The following is a 14,847-nucleotide window of genomic DNA, read 5'->3' as shown; positions in this document are numbered from 1 at the left end:
TCTGCCCATCTCATCTATGGACCAAGATTTTTGACTTTTCAATTTAATTCGCATCAACAGATACAAATCTCTTAAGATCTCTTGTGAAAATTCTCTTCAGCAATTAATCACTTTATGAAAAAGCTGCCCCACAAGTTCACTGCTGATCACAAGATGTTTGATGGAAATGCCTTCAGCTTTTGGTATCCTAGAAGAATAACTTAGCCAGTTTCCCATGACATCATCCAGCTCTTGTTTAAACAAACCCAATGTCTGAAGCTGAAACATTCTCACCAGTAACCCAGCCCAGCTGTGAGCAGCTCCTTTCGAAAGAAAGTTTCTAGTCTCCAACTAGGAACTTACTATTGCCAAAATTGTGAATGTGCTCTCCCCACATGGAGAATTGTCCATAGAGAAGATTGGTGGGCTAACAGACCATGGCGTTGATTTATTTTAACTGGACACAAAATCATGGGAAATACCCATACATTTCCAAGAAACTCTCCCCCTGTGGATGAAGCACCCTTTCAGAACTCAAGAAATGTAGTCAGATCACCATAACAATATGAATTGGTTAATCAACATCTTGTTGTTGAAACCAGTGTTGTTAACACACTACAAAGCAGAACAATATAAAGGGGAAAAGGTTGCATTATCCATTAATATCTCCCAAGTGATGGCATTTATGATTAAAAAGTATAAACTCTTGGCCCAATATAACTTGATGCAATAATATCATATCATTCCAAACTAAACAAAATTTAGAGATCCCATGACACTGACAGTACATTCTGAAAGAAATATCAATGCTGGTTGAGTCAGCCCAAATTAGTTTTTTGTTTGACAATTCAGACAAGTCATCCAACACTCAGTCCATAACTAATCCCCTTGTCTTTTAAAAGACCTTGAACGAGTCTTTTAAAAGACTGCATGGGCAGCACAGTGGCGTAGCAATACAGCTACTGCCTTGCAGCGCCAGAGACCCAGGTTCGTTCCTGACTATGGGCGCTGTCTGTATGGAGTTTGTACGCTCTACCCGTGACCTGCATGGGTTTTCTCTGAGATCTTGTTTTCTACCACAATCCATAGACGTACAGATTTGTACGTTAATTGCCCTGGTATAATTGTATAAAAGTAAAATTGTCCCCAGTGTGTGTGGGGTAGTGTTAATGTGCGGGGATCACTGGACATCAGGGTATTTATTCACAAAATGCTGGAGTGACTGAGCAGGTCAGGCAGCATCTCGGGAGAGAAGGAATGGGTGACGTTTCGGGTCGAGATCCTTCTTCAGACTCAGGGTCTTGACCCGAAACGTCACCCATTCCTTCTCTCCCGAGATGCTGCCTGACCTACTGAGTTACTCCAGCATTTTGTGAATAAATACCTTTGATTTGTACCAGCATCTGCAGTTATTTTCTTATACTACTGGTCATCAGGGACTCGGTGGGCTGAAGGGCCTGTTTCCGCCCTGTATCTCTAAACTAAACTAAACTAGTCAGACTCTTAAATAAGAAGTGGTGACATATACTGGAAAATGCATTTATATTTAAGAAGGGGATAATTACACAGCTGAGAACAGATAGACTGGTCAGCTTAATTCCAGTGGTAGAAAAACTCCTACAGAGAGAACAGAAATCTGGAAATCAAAAGTAGGGTGAGAACAGTTGCTGTGGATATTAAAGGAAATTTCTGCTTGCCTGATCTTTTGATTTTACTTTTGAGATGATAGTTAATGGTAGTGCAATAATGCCATTTATACAAATTTTCTAAAGTCATTTGATAAGGTGCACATGAATGACTAAAAATAAACTTGGAACCGAAGTCAAGGGATTGCTAGCCAGTTTCATGTCAACTAGCATAGATTGACATAGTTCAGGCTGGCTATTCACGGAAGAAGGTTGCACAACAATTAATGCCAGCACCACCAAAGTTCACAATTTACAACAACAATTTCGGCTACAGAATCACAACTGCAATTTCTGAATTTTCAGGCAATACTAAATTGGAGGATAGGGTTGGAAGTTGTGTATAATCTGTATAAGGGAGGGCTGCAATGAAATAGCTTTCTAAGATTTACTGACTGAACAAAGGAAACTTAATATGGATGAATGCAAGAATGCACACTGTAATAGGAAAAGAAAGCTGGTCATATGCTCGTTGGAAGGTGCATACTTGGGTGGAGTAGAAGAACAAAGGGATCTTGGGAGTATAAAACACTAATTGCTATATATGTCATGTCACGGGTCAGTGAAACCCTTGAAAAATTAACCATTGGGTTTTGTTTCTATTGGGAAAGAGTTGAAAATTTGAGGATTTGTGCCAAACCTGCACTAAACTTTGGTTAGACAACAGAACATAGGTTGCCGTATTATAAAAGGATAATTGAAGCACCAAAGAAAATGCAGGGGAAATTTAAGGATGATATAAGAAAGGTAAAAGTTTACATATATTAGGAACACTTGGACAGACGAGATACCTCTTGGGAAACCACGTGGGAGATGATCTGATGGAGGTCTTTAGAATTAGTAAGGTTTTAGTAGAGTGCATGTACAGATTTTAAAAACGTTTCCATATGGGAAGAGCATAAATAGAGACTAATTTCTCCATTTATGATTCTCAGAGGAGGTTTAAGAGAATGATTCTGGGAATGATATGAGTGTTTGAGGGCACTGGGCCTCTAATCACTGCAGTTTAGAAGGATTAGGGGAGACCTCTTGAAACGTACCGAATAGTGAAAGGCCCGCATAGAGTGAATGTAGAGGGGATGTTTCCACGAGTGAATAGAGTCGAGGACCAGAGGGCACAGCCTCAGAATAAAAGGACATATCTTTGGAAAGGAAATGGGAAGGAATTACTTTAGTCAGAGGGTGGTGAATCTGTGGAATTCATTGCCGCAGACGGCTGTTGAGGCCAGGTCATTGGGTATTTTTAAGGTGGAGATTGACAGATTCTTGATTATCATATCATATCATATCATATCATATCTATACAGCCGGAAACAGGCCTTTTCGGCCCACCAAGTCCGTGCCGCCCAGCGATCCCCGTACATTAACACTATCCTACACCCCACTAGGGACAATTTTTACATTTTACCCAGCCAATTAACCTACATACAGTATGGGTCTCAGCGGTTATGGGGAGAAGGCAGGAGAATGGGGTCGAGACGGAATGATAGATCAGCCATGATTGAATGGCGGAGTAGACTTGAATGGCCAAATGGCCTAATTCTGCTCCTTTGAGCATATGAATTTATGAACCAAGAAATCTAATTTGGCAGAGATGTGAATTCATTAAGAGTGATGAGAAAAAACTTGCTATCGCAGGGAGAGATTAAAGATATAGATCCTTTCAAGGAAGCCTGGACGTCTTTTGCAAGGGAAGGTTATTTTGGATGTAGTTTACTACCTCCAAGAAGGTATGATGTTAACTATTGATTTAGAAATATGAGGTTCCCATAGTGAGGCCCACCGGAAATTGGAGGAACTGCACCTCATATTTCGCTTGGGCAGCTTGCAGCCCAGCGGTATAAACATTGACTTCTCCAACTTTAGATAGTTCCTCTGTCCCTCTCTTCCCAGTTCTCCCTCTATCTTCCTGTCTCCACCTATATCCTTCCTTTGTCTCGCCCCCCTGACATCAGTCTGAAGAAGGGTCTCGACCCAAAACGTTACCCATTCCTTCTCTCCCGAGATGCTGCCTGACCTGCTGAATTACTCCAGCATTTTGTGAATAATCACTGCTGAGGAGTGTCAGATGAAGTTGTGCTAACATAAATAAAAAACACAGGCATCACTTGAGAAGGCGCAGTAAATTGAAGTCTTTCCCACCAGTCTCAGAATATTCACATTGTCAGTTTGGCAGCGAAACCTTCTGTCAGGTTCAAGATCTGGAAACATTGAACTCACTGCCCTTAAAAGTAATGTACTACTTGCAATTATCAGGGGAAATGTTCAAATTATTTACTGTGGAACTGCACGACAATGTATTATTTATGTAGAATTAGCTCAATGCTTATCTTGGCTTTATAAGTGAAGCAATTCAGATGATGCAATATGTAGTGTCTGTACACAGTCGCAGTAAAAGAGGAGATAAACGACTTTAACATGTAACCTAAAAAAGTTAGCAATTCATGGATTACACTATTTCATATGATTTAATCCAAACATAATCAAAATTATTTCAACTAAAATCCAAATTATTTCAAATAGAAAATAGATACTTGTGAAGCTTTTTAAAAAAAACAAATGTGCTTCTGATCATCACACATATCACAATCAGTTCTGAACAAGACGCACAAATTGTAAACAACTCCGAACACCATGGGGAAACTAAAATGAATTAACAAATGCTCTACGTTGCAAACTCTTCAATCAGATATAATCAACAAGAATGCTTTTTAGACTGAAATAATTTCCCCACATACCATTATTCCGTTTGGAATAAAGATCTTGGTCAGCCAGTTCCAGATAGAGCAGCAAACCAACATATCTTGTTGTCATCTTGCTGGGATTCAAACGTTTGGTATAGACTTGGACAATATTATAATTGCTAAATCACCCTTATGTGTAAATTGTCATGACAGAAAAAAAAAATGGTAATGCTGTACTTTTTAAAGATGATTACACACAATAATTGAGAAAGCCAGACATGAATTACAAAGGCATTGACCCAGATTTTGCTATATTTGTTCGTGCTACATTCTGCAAGAAGCTGCAGCTCACAAATTTTGAAAAACAACCCACGCCATTCATACCTGGCACACTGACAGCTTACCTATTAATTTCATAGGTTTCATTGTTAAGAGTGGTTAGGTTTTTGTTTCATATTTCAAAGTTTCATTGTTCAAAGTAAGAGTCTTATTGTTCTGGTTCATATCTGGTACATATGACAAGTAAACACACTCGTTCTTGGGTTGGGTAAGGCCGCAAGGCAACAAGGCAAATGTTAGATACTGTGGGTTCTTTTACATTGTTTGGGTCTAATACTGTACTTAGTTTCTAAGTACTTTAAGGATATTTTCAAGGTTTCTTTTAGATTTTCAGATTTTTAATTCTTATACTTATGAAACAGTTTTGTTTTTTTAAGTTCAGAGATACAGCGCGGAAACTGACCCTACGGCCCACCAAGTCCGCGCTGACCAGAGATCACACCGTACACGAGCACTATCCTACACACAAGGGACAATTTTACAATTACCAAAGCCAATTGACCGACAAACCTGCACGTCTTTGGAATGTCGGAGGGAAACCCGGGCACCCGTAGAAAACCACGCGGTCACAGGGAGAACGTACAAACTCCATACAGACATCAGCTGTAGTCAGGATCGAACCCGGGTCTCTGGTGCTGTAAGGCAGCTACTCTAAGGCTGCTTCACTGTGCTGCCCTAATATTTTGAAAAAACTTCGAAAGATTTTTAAAAAATAGATTCTGACTATTAAAGAATGAGCTTTTGACTACTGTCTACGGCCCGGACAGATATTGGAACCTTGAGCAAACACAAAGTTCTGGAGGAACTCAGTGGGTCAGTCAACATCTGTGAGAGAAAGGGGAGATGTTTCGGGTTAGAACCCTTCTTCAGAAAGTATTTTGGCAGTCAGTTTCCAGAAATATGTTGTTTTATCCGCTCTTTTTCAACACTCACACTCGCAGTCACATGGCATCATGACCACCCCATCTACCTGCAATGCTACCTTCAAGGAACTATGTACCTGCACTCCTAGATCCCTCTGCTCTACACCACTTTCAGAGCCCTACTGTTCACAAAGAGATCTGGGTGTCCTTGTTCATCAGTCACTTAAAGTTAGCATGCAGGTACAGCAGGCAGTGAAGAAAGCTAATGGCATGTTGGCCTTTATCACAAGAGGAGTTGAGTATAGGAGCAAAGAGGCCCTTCTGCAGTTGTACAGGGCCCTGGTGAGACCGCACCTGGAGTACTGTGTGCAGTTTTGGTCTCCAAATTTGAGGAAGGACATTCTTGCTATTGAGGGCATGCAGCGTAGGTTCACTAGGTTAATTCCCGGAATGGCGGGACTGTCGTATGTTGAAAGACTGGAGCGACTAGGCTTGTATACACTGGAATTTAGAAGGATAAGAGGGGATCTTATTGAAACATATAAGATTATTAAGGGATTGGACACGTTAGAGGCAGGAAACATGTTCCCATTGTTGGGGGAGTCCAGAACCAGGGGCCACAGTTTAAGAATAAGGGGTAGGCCATTTAGAGATGAGGGAAAAACTTTTTCAGTTAGAGAGTTGTAAATTGTGGAATTCTCTGCCTCAGAAGGCCATGGAGGCCAATTCTCTTGACGCTTTCAAGAGAGCTAGATGGAGCTCTTAAAGTTAGTGGAGTCAGGGGTATGGGGAGAAAGCAGGAAAGGGGTTGATATCCAGCTCCTCATCTCCACCAAGTCAATCTCCACCACCACACACTCTACACTGACAAACTGCATCACTGAAATAAAATCTTGGCTTCAATCAAACTTCCTCAAACTCAACTGCAACAAATCTGAAATCATCATCATTGGTCCAAAAACGCTCACCAAATCCACCCAAAACTTCATCCTCAATATTGATGGTCTCCCAGTATCCACCTCCCCTCACATCCAGAATCTTGGAATCATCTTTGATCAAACCCTCTCCTTCGACAAACACATCAAACACATCACAAAGACAGCCTTCTTCCACCTCAAAAACATTGCCCGTCTCCGTCCATGCCTCTCCTCCACAGCTGCAGAAACCCTCATCCACGCCTTCATCACCTCCCGTCTGGACTACTGCAACAGCCTCCTCTAAGGCGCACCCTCAAAAATCATCAGTAAACTTCAATATTCAAAACTCCGCTGCCCGTCTCCTCACCCACACCCCGATCCGTGACCATATCACCCCCGTCATTTACAAACTCCACTGGCTCCCCATCCTCCAGAGAATCCAGTACAAAATCCTCCTCATGACCTACAAAGCCCTCCATAACCTGGCCCCATCCTACCTGACCGACCTCCTCCACAGGCACACTCCCACCTGCACCCTCCGCTCTGCTGCTGCCAATCTCCTATCTCCAATCACAGGGCTTTCTCCATCGCTGCTCCCACCCTATGGAACTCACTACCCCAAACCGTCAGAGACTCCTCCACACTCACCACATTCAAAACATCACTGAAGTCTCACCTGTTCAGTACTGCCTTCAACCACTGAAGGTCACCTCACCTTCTGTCTCCTTTCTCTGTTCGTTTACTTATTTATCTATTTATTCACTTCCCTATGTTCTCTAAATCCCTGTAAAGCGTCTTTGAGTATATGAAAAGCGCTATATAAATGTAATGCATTATTATTATTATTACTGATCAGCCATGATCACATTGGCTCGAAGGGCCGAATGGTCTACTCCTGCACCTATTGTCTATTGTTCACTGTATAGGGCCTGCCTATGTTAGACTTTTGTTGTGGAAGATCCTGGTAATTTGCAGGCCCTGGTCATCTTCGACCACTTCCACGTTTCGCAGAGAAGCAAACATTCCAAGTGGAATTGTATGTAATTCGGCAGGGCGTAAAGGCCATAAATCCTGGGCCAATATTTTACACTTAAATTAAGGCAACATCTCATTGAGAAAGAATAAAAAAATTTAAAGGGGATGTAGTTAAATATTGCATATGTAATAAATGAACGAGTCATCAAATGCAAAGCAACCTCTGCAGCATTGTTATCATGCTCTGTAAGGGCGACATGGTGGCACAGCGGTAGAGTTGCTGCCTTACTGCGCCAGAGACCCGGGTTCAATCCTGATTATGGAGCTGTCTGTATGGAGTTTGTATGTTCTCCCTGTGACCGCATGAGTTTTCATTGAGTGCTCTGGTTTCCTCCCACAGACGTACAGGTTTGTAGGTTAATTGGCTTTGGTAAAATTGTAAAGTTGTAAAGTTGTAAAGTTATCCTTAGATAATGCTGTTGCACGAGGAGATGGCTGGTCGGCGTGGACTCAGTGGCCCGAAGGGCTCGCTTCCCAGCTGTATCTTTAAAGGCTAAAGTCTTAAAGGCTATAGGAAAAAAAAACATGATATTAATATAAATAAATGTAAATATTTATAGCATAAATATTACCTCTGCTGCAATAAGGAAAATCACATCACTGATATGACGCATGCCACAGGCTATCACTCCAAGTCCAACTCCAGGAAAAACATAGGCGTTGTTGCCCTGGCCTGGATATATTACACGCCCGTCTGGCATTGTAACTGGGTTAAATGGACTTCCGCTGGCAAATATAGCTTGGCCCTGTAACAACAACAAGGGGAAAATGGTTCAGAAAATAAACATCAGTGACAATCCCACATTTTTCAATACAATCAGAGAAAAACAACAAACTTGGAAAACAAGATGCAAAATAATTATGCTTACTGACATAAGAGGTCATGTAGGGTCCAAGGATTCATTCACTCCATTGATGGAGGGATACTCCGGGTCACTTGTGCCCTAACCAGAATCCCTCTGCCAAATCGCAGGACAAATTGCCTTACATGGTCAGACTGTAAGAGGTATGGACAGGTGAGTAGGAAGGATAGAACAGCACCAGGTAGCTTCATATTCTGTGCTATGTGACTGCCCTGTACAGCCCATCCCATCATCACGTTGAGAGGCACGTTAGAAATGATCTGCACTTTGTCTCAATTCCCAGAGAAGTGCAGGGAGCACCATCAAGCAGTAAACATACAGTCATAGAGCTGAACTGCCTGGAAACAAAACGTTCGGCCCACCTTTTCCATGCTGACCAAGTTGGCATATTGGGCTAGTCCCATTTGCCTGCATTTGGCCCATAGCTCCCTCAGTCTTTCTTATCCATATATCCGTCCACACGTCTCTTGAAAATCGTAATTATATCTGCTTCTATATCTTCCCCAGGTAGCTCATTCCAGATGCTGACTTGCCAATAATTGAAAGACTTGCCACTGAGGCCCCTCGTAAATCTCTCCTCTCTCATCTTAAGCCAATGCCCTCCAACATTAGCATCCTCACCTCGGGAAAATGACTGTAAGTATTCACTTCATCCATATCCCTCATGATCATCTACACTTTAATAAGGTCACCGCTCAACTTTTACGTTCCAAAGAAAACAAGTCCGAGCCTATCCAACCTCTCCCTATAACACAAGGCCGTAAGCCCAGGCAATATCCTGGTGAATCTCTTCTGCACCCTTTCCAACTCAATGACATCCTTCTGATAGCTGAGTGTAACCACACACAGTGCTCCAAGTATGGTCTCATTAATGACCTGCATAGTGTGTCACATACAGTGAAATACAATACAAATGACCTGACTTTTGCGCTCAATACCCTTGCCACTGAAGGCAAGAGTGGCAAAGGCTTTCTCCACCACACTGTCCACCTGACTCACCACTTTTGAGTGGGTTAACATATGATGAGCGTTTGAAAGCACTGGGCCTCTACTCGCTGGAGTTTAGAAGGTTGAGAGGGGACCTCATTGAAACTTAAAGAATAATGAAAGGCATAGAGTGGATGTGGAAAGGATGTTTCCACTGGTGGGACAGTCGAGGACCAGAGGTAATAGTCTCAGAATTAAAGGGAGCTCTTTTAGAAAGGAGGTGAGGAGGAACTTCTTTAGTCAGAGGGCAGCACGGTAGCACAGCGGTAGAGTTGCTGCTTTACAGCGAATGCAGCGCCGGAGACTCAGGTTCGATCCTGACTACGGGTGCTGCACTGTAAGGAGTTTGTACGTTCTCCCCGTGACCTGCGTGGGTTTTCTCCGAGATCTTCGGTTTCCTCCCACACTCCAAAGACGTACAGGTATGTAGGTTAATTGGCTGTGTAAAATGTAAAAATTGTCCCTAGTGGGTGTAGGATAGTGTTAATGTACGGGGATCGCTGGGCGGCACGGACTTGGTGGGCCGAAAAGGCCTGTTTCCGGCTGTATATATATGATATGATATATGATAAATCTGTGGAACTCATTGCCACAGAGGGCTGTGGAGGCCAAGTCAGTAGGTAGTTTTAAGGCAGAGAGATAGACAAATTCTTGATTAGAACAGGTGTCAAGGGTTATGGGGAGAAGGCAGGAAAATGGGATTAGGAGGCAGAGATCAGCCATGATTAAATGGCGGAGTGGACTCGATGGGCCAAACTACTGAACTTGTGAACTTTTAGGAACCATGCACCTATAATTCCCAAGATAACTTACAAGTATCGAAAATAAAATAAATCAATTAAAATTATGAAAATTAACACTAAACATACTCAAATTAAATTAATTAAAAACATTTAAACTATTCAAATGGAACGTCTACTGAAAATGAAATTTGTTGAAGCAGGAAATCTAAATTAAAAGCAAAAATTTAATGTTTCAAGTCAACGACCTTTCATCTGAAAAAGAGAAGAAACATGAGTGAATATAGTAGAAATAAGGGTGAGATGGAAGAGAACAGACACAATGCATGTGATAGGGAAGAGAGACAGGTAACTGACGAGTTAACTTATACATAGGGAATAATGTGGTCACTTGCACCCGAGGAAAATGACTCCTTTGTCTCAACACCGTCACAGATAGTCTTTTCGATTTTACCACCCAACTTTTCACAAATATTATTTGACCTTGCTGAGTGTGCCCAACATTACTTGCATTTTTAATGTTAAAAAACAGTCCATTACTGTTTTCCAGCGGCCAATTCTTTCCACTGGAATTTAGAAGGATGAGAGGGGATCTTATTGAAACATATAAGATTATTAAGGGATTGGACACGTTAGAGGCAGGAAACATGTTCCCAATGTTGGGGGAGTCCAGAACCAGGGGCCACAGTTTAAGAATAAGGGGTAGGCCATTTACAACAGAGATGAGGAAAAACTTTTTCAGTCAGAGAGTTGTAAATCTGTGGAATTCTCTGCCTCAGAAGGCAGTGGAGGCCAATTCTCTGGATGCTTTCAAGAGAGAGCTAGATAGAGCTCTTAAGGATAGCGGAGTCAGGGGGTATGGGGAGAAGGCAGGAACGGGGTTCTGATTGTGAATGATCAGCCATGATCACATTGAAAGGTGGTGCTGGCTCGAAGGTCCAAATGGCCTACTCCTGCACCTATTGTCTATTGTCCACTCATGCTTGAATGCTGGGAAATTAGAGGAAACCTGTGCCATCCCACAGAACACCCTGAGCAGCCCCTTTACACGACACAGGAGACCCAGGGCCAGGGTGATTTGGAACAAAAGTCTGCACATCAGCCTCAAGGGCGTCAGACTGCCACACAATTATATACCTTGTAGGTTCTGGATTTGAATGGTGGAAATTTTAAAATTATAGCCTAGAAAAGTGACATTCCAGTTGATTTAATCAATTAGAAAAATGTTTCATTTGGCAGGTCACCAACCAATTCAGTTATCTTAATTGGATTTGTTCCAGATCGAATGGCAACCTTACAGTTCACAAATGCGATTTATTTTGTTCAGATCCCGTTAACAGGGCCAACTCCCTTCCCCTTTAATCCTCTCAGATCACGTAAGCACTCTTTGTTCTAATTGACCTCACACCCCATTTACTGTGATCATGTTCATAATGGAAGATGCCAATATCCTTTTGGCTTCACCGCTCCCAATCCCAAATGCCTTGACTATTTTCTCTCAATCATAATTTAATCAATAATTTACTTCTGTTCCTGTTAATCTGTCCCATCATTCAATGTCATGGCTTCTGCGTGCACAGGCCCATTTACTTGTTTCTTATAAGCTTGTTTAACAAAAATCATCATCACTTATATCATTGGACCGAATCAATCATTTAGAGAACAGAATTCCTTATTACTATTCATAAATTTTCTTCAAAGCAACAATCCCATTTTTGCCTCTTGTGCCCTTACTTGCATTAACGTCCATTATCCTTGTTTCCCCCCCCCCCATGTTAGGTATTCGTTTGATTCCTCTACGTAGGTTGAAACAACTGAGAACAAACCCAGCTACAGGCTCTCTAGGGCTCATGTTACTCAGTTTGGCAAAATGCAGGCATACAGTATTTTCACAGCATTTGTATCCAGCTCATGGAACTGCACACAAAACAACAGTGGTAGCACGGAGACACAAGGAACATCAGATGCTAGAATCCTGAGGTCCTCCAGCACTTTGTGTTTTAGGCAGTGATTGTGCCTTCACTGGTTCCAATGGCTCAAGGCAGTGGCTCACAAACAACTTCTTAGGAGCAGTTATGTGTGGGCAATTAGACAATAGACAATAGGTGCAGGAGTAGGCCATTTGGCCCTTCGAGCCAGCACCGCCATTCAATGTGATCATGGCTGATCATTCTCAATCAGTACCCCGTTCCTGCTTCGTCCCCATACCCCCTGACTCCGCTATTCTTAAGAGCTCTATCTAGCTCTCTCTTGAATGTATTCAGAGAATTGGCCTCCACTGCCCTCTGAGGCAGAGAATTCCAGATTCACAACTCTCTGACTAAAAAAGTTTTTCCTCATCTCTGTTCTAAATGGCCTACCCCTTATTCTTAAACTGTGGCCCCTGGTTCTGGACTCCCCCAACATTGGGAACATGTTTCCTGCCTCTAACATATCCAACCCCTTAATAATCTTACCTTAATAATTCTGACCTCGCTCGTGATACATCCCACAATTTCCTCTCATTCCTCTCTAAATAACCTTCAGTTACAGTTTAGCTTATTGTCATGTAAAAACCTTTGGTTGCATGCTAACCACTCAGTGGAAGGACAATACATAATTACAATCAAGCCATTCACAGTGTACAAATACATGGTAAGGGAATAACCATTAGTGCAAGATAAAGCCAGTAAAGTCCGATCAAAGATAGTCTGAGGATCTTCAACGAGGTAGATAGTAGTTCAGGACTACTCTCTAGTTGCTGTAGGATGAATCAGTTGCCTGATAACAGCTGGGAACAAATTATCCCTGAATCTGGAAGCGATCGTTGTCACACTCCGATACCTTTTGCCCGATGGGAGAGGGGAGAACCTGGGATAGATCCCATCACGTCCTGGTCACATCCATCTTAATGACTTCAAAAGCCCAACACTTCCCCCTTTATTTCAAACATCCCTCGCATATTAGCATGCTGCACACCGACATTCTTAGATATACATCTCCATGGATACTGCTTGATCCACTGAGATCTTCCAGTGTTCTGTCTGTTTTCGATTTCTCTCTGCCATGTTTCTCAAGTAGAAGACTCTAAATTAATTCACTAGAAATTATAACATTTCTGTTTTCCTCTGCAGGATTTATTTTCCAGTGTGAGTGAACTGTACAATACAATGATTGAAAATGATTCTGAGGTCAACTGTAAATACTTTGATAAATTATTACAAGTTATGCAGCTTTTCCTACCAAGTTTGCTATAAAGAATTGGACATAAATTGGAACTCTGTCTTTCACCTCCCCAAAGGCAGTCATCAAAACAATAACTTTATGAAAATACCTAAAGTTATAGCTAAAAAACATATTTAAAGATCCATTTTTTTCTGTCTTGCTTGATTTGAGTGCAGCTGAAGGTATTAACTTCCTTTATTCTCACTATTTTTATTTTATTTTAACAGTTTCAGGTGAAATGATCCACAGATATCAATAATTTTTATTTATTTCTTGATAAAGTGTCACCATAATTGGAGGCATATTCTACCTTCGCTCTGAAGGCACTTTGAAGGCAACAGAGCCGAATTATGGCACAGATTGCACTGCACAAGTTACAAGCTTGCAATGCTTAGGACCAATGAAAGAAGGACATATTTCCAGCTACCTACAAAAGTGTTATCGGGGAACATCAAATATTAAAAGGACTAAAACATTTATTCATCCGTAAGGATAAAGAGTACCTAATGGCAGCATCACCACCAGTTATGGTGATGTTTTGTTCTAATGACAAAAGGTGCTTTACAGTTAAGTGCTTTGATAATGTACTCTTGGAGGATGAAGTTTATGTACTGTATCTACTCCTCAATTAGCCATGTTCCATTTGATTCCTTATAGGCAGGATTGTTGAACCACAAACACTTAACAAAATGGATACCATAATTGGAACATTTTAAGTTTGATTAAACTGATACATTAATTCAGTTAACACTACTCTGACATTAATCATGGTTTTTCTGGTGCAAGCCTATCTTTGGGGAATGAACCTATAATTTAAGATTACACTTTGTTGACAATGCAGTAATCCCTTAAAGCCCCAGAGGCATAGTGTTTAAATTAGATTTGCAATTAAATCCTATTGCTTAGAGGGACATAAGATCACTTGAAGTTGTTGACAAAGGCAATGGTTCAGCATTCTTCTACCATTAAAAATAGACAGGCCTGGACTTTGTCAAGTGGGTCCAAGGAATGGCTTTCACTGTTTATTTACATCAACGATCAAAAGCTTTTTTGCAGGTTTGTCAGCAGAGATTTCTTGTACTTGGGCATCGTGTAACACTCTGTAGGGAAACTGCTGGCAATTGAGCCCATGATGCAAACAGAAGGCTGTTCAAGTAGGGAATAAATTCTCAAGACACAATCAGTGAACAAAGCAAATAATCATAGCTAAAGATTATTGTTCAGGAAACATTGCGACGTACAGATATGTCAAATTATCAATTTCCCTCCTGGTAAAAATAAAGTTCCATCGTATCATATCATATATGACTAGGAAATTAGAAAACATTCTAGACAAAAAATCTAGTCAACTGAAATTAGAAGAACAAATATGCCAGAGGACTTAGGTTCAAGGTGAAGGGTGAAAGATTTAATAGGAATCTGAGGGGTAACTTTTTCACACAAAGGGTGCTGGGCGTATGGAACACGCTGCCAGATGAGGTAGTTGAGGCTGGAACTATCCCAACGTTTAAGAAACAGTTAGACAGGTACATGGACAGGACAGGTTTGGAG

At 41.4% G+C, this 14,847-nt stretch overlaps 1 protein-coding gene across 2 annotated transcripts in view; it reads right to left on the bottom strand.

The window, feature by feature from the left end:
* Positions 1 to 14,847, bottom strand: part of me1 (malic enzyme 1, NADP(+)-dependent, cytosolic) — a 325,940-nt gene that overhangs the window by 18,779 nt on the left and 292,314 nt on the right. For both annotated transcript variants that reach the window (XM_078399713.1, XM_078399714.1), the window contains exon 12: positions 8,075 to 8,248. In XM_078399713.1, coding sequence (XP_078255839.1) covers positions 8,075 to 8,248 — 174 coding nt within the window. The remainder of the gene's footprint in view (positions 1 to 8,074; positions 8,249 to 14,847) is intronic.

The sequence above is a fragment of the Rhinoraja longicauda genome, chromosome 5, assembly GCF_053455715.1.
Source record: "Rhinoraja longicauda isolate Sanriku21f chromosome 5, sRhiLon1.1, whole genome shotgun sequence".
NCBI lineage: Eukaryota > Metazoa > Chordata > Chondrichthyes > Rajiformes > Arhynchobatidae > Rhinoraja > Rhinoraja longicauda.
This window is presented reverse-complemented; position numbering and strand designations above follow the sequence as displayed.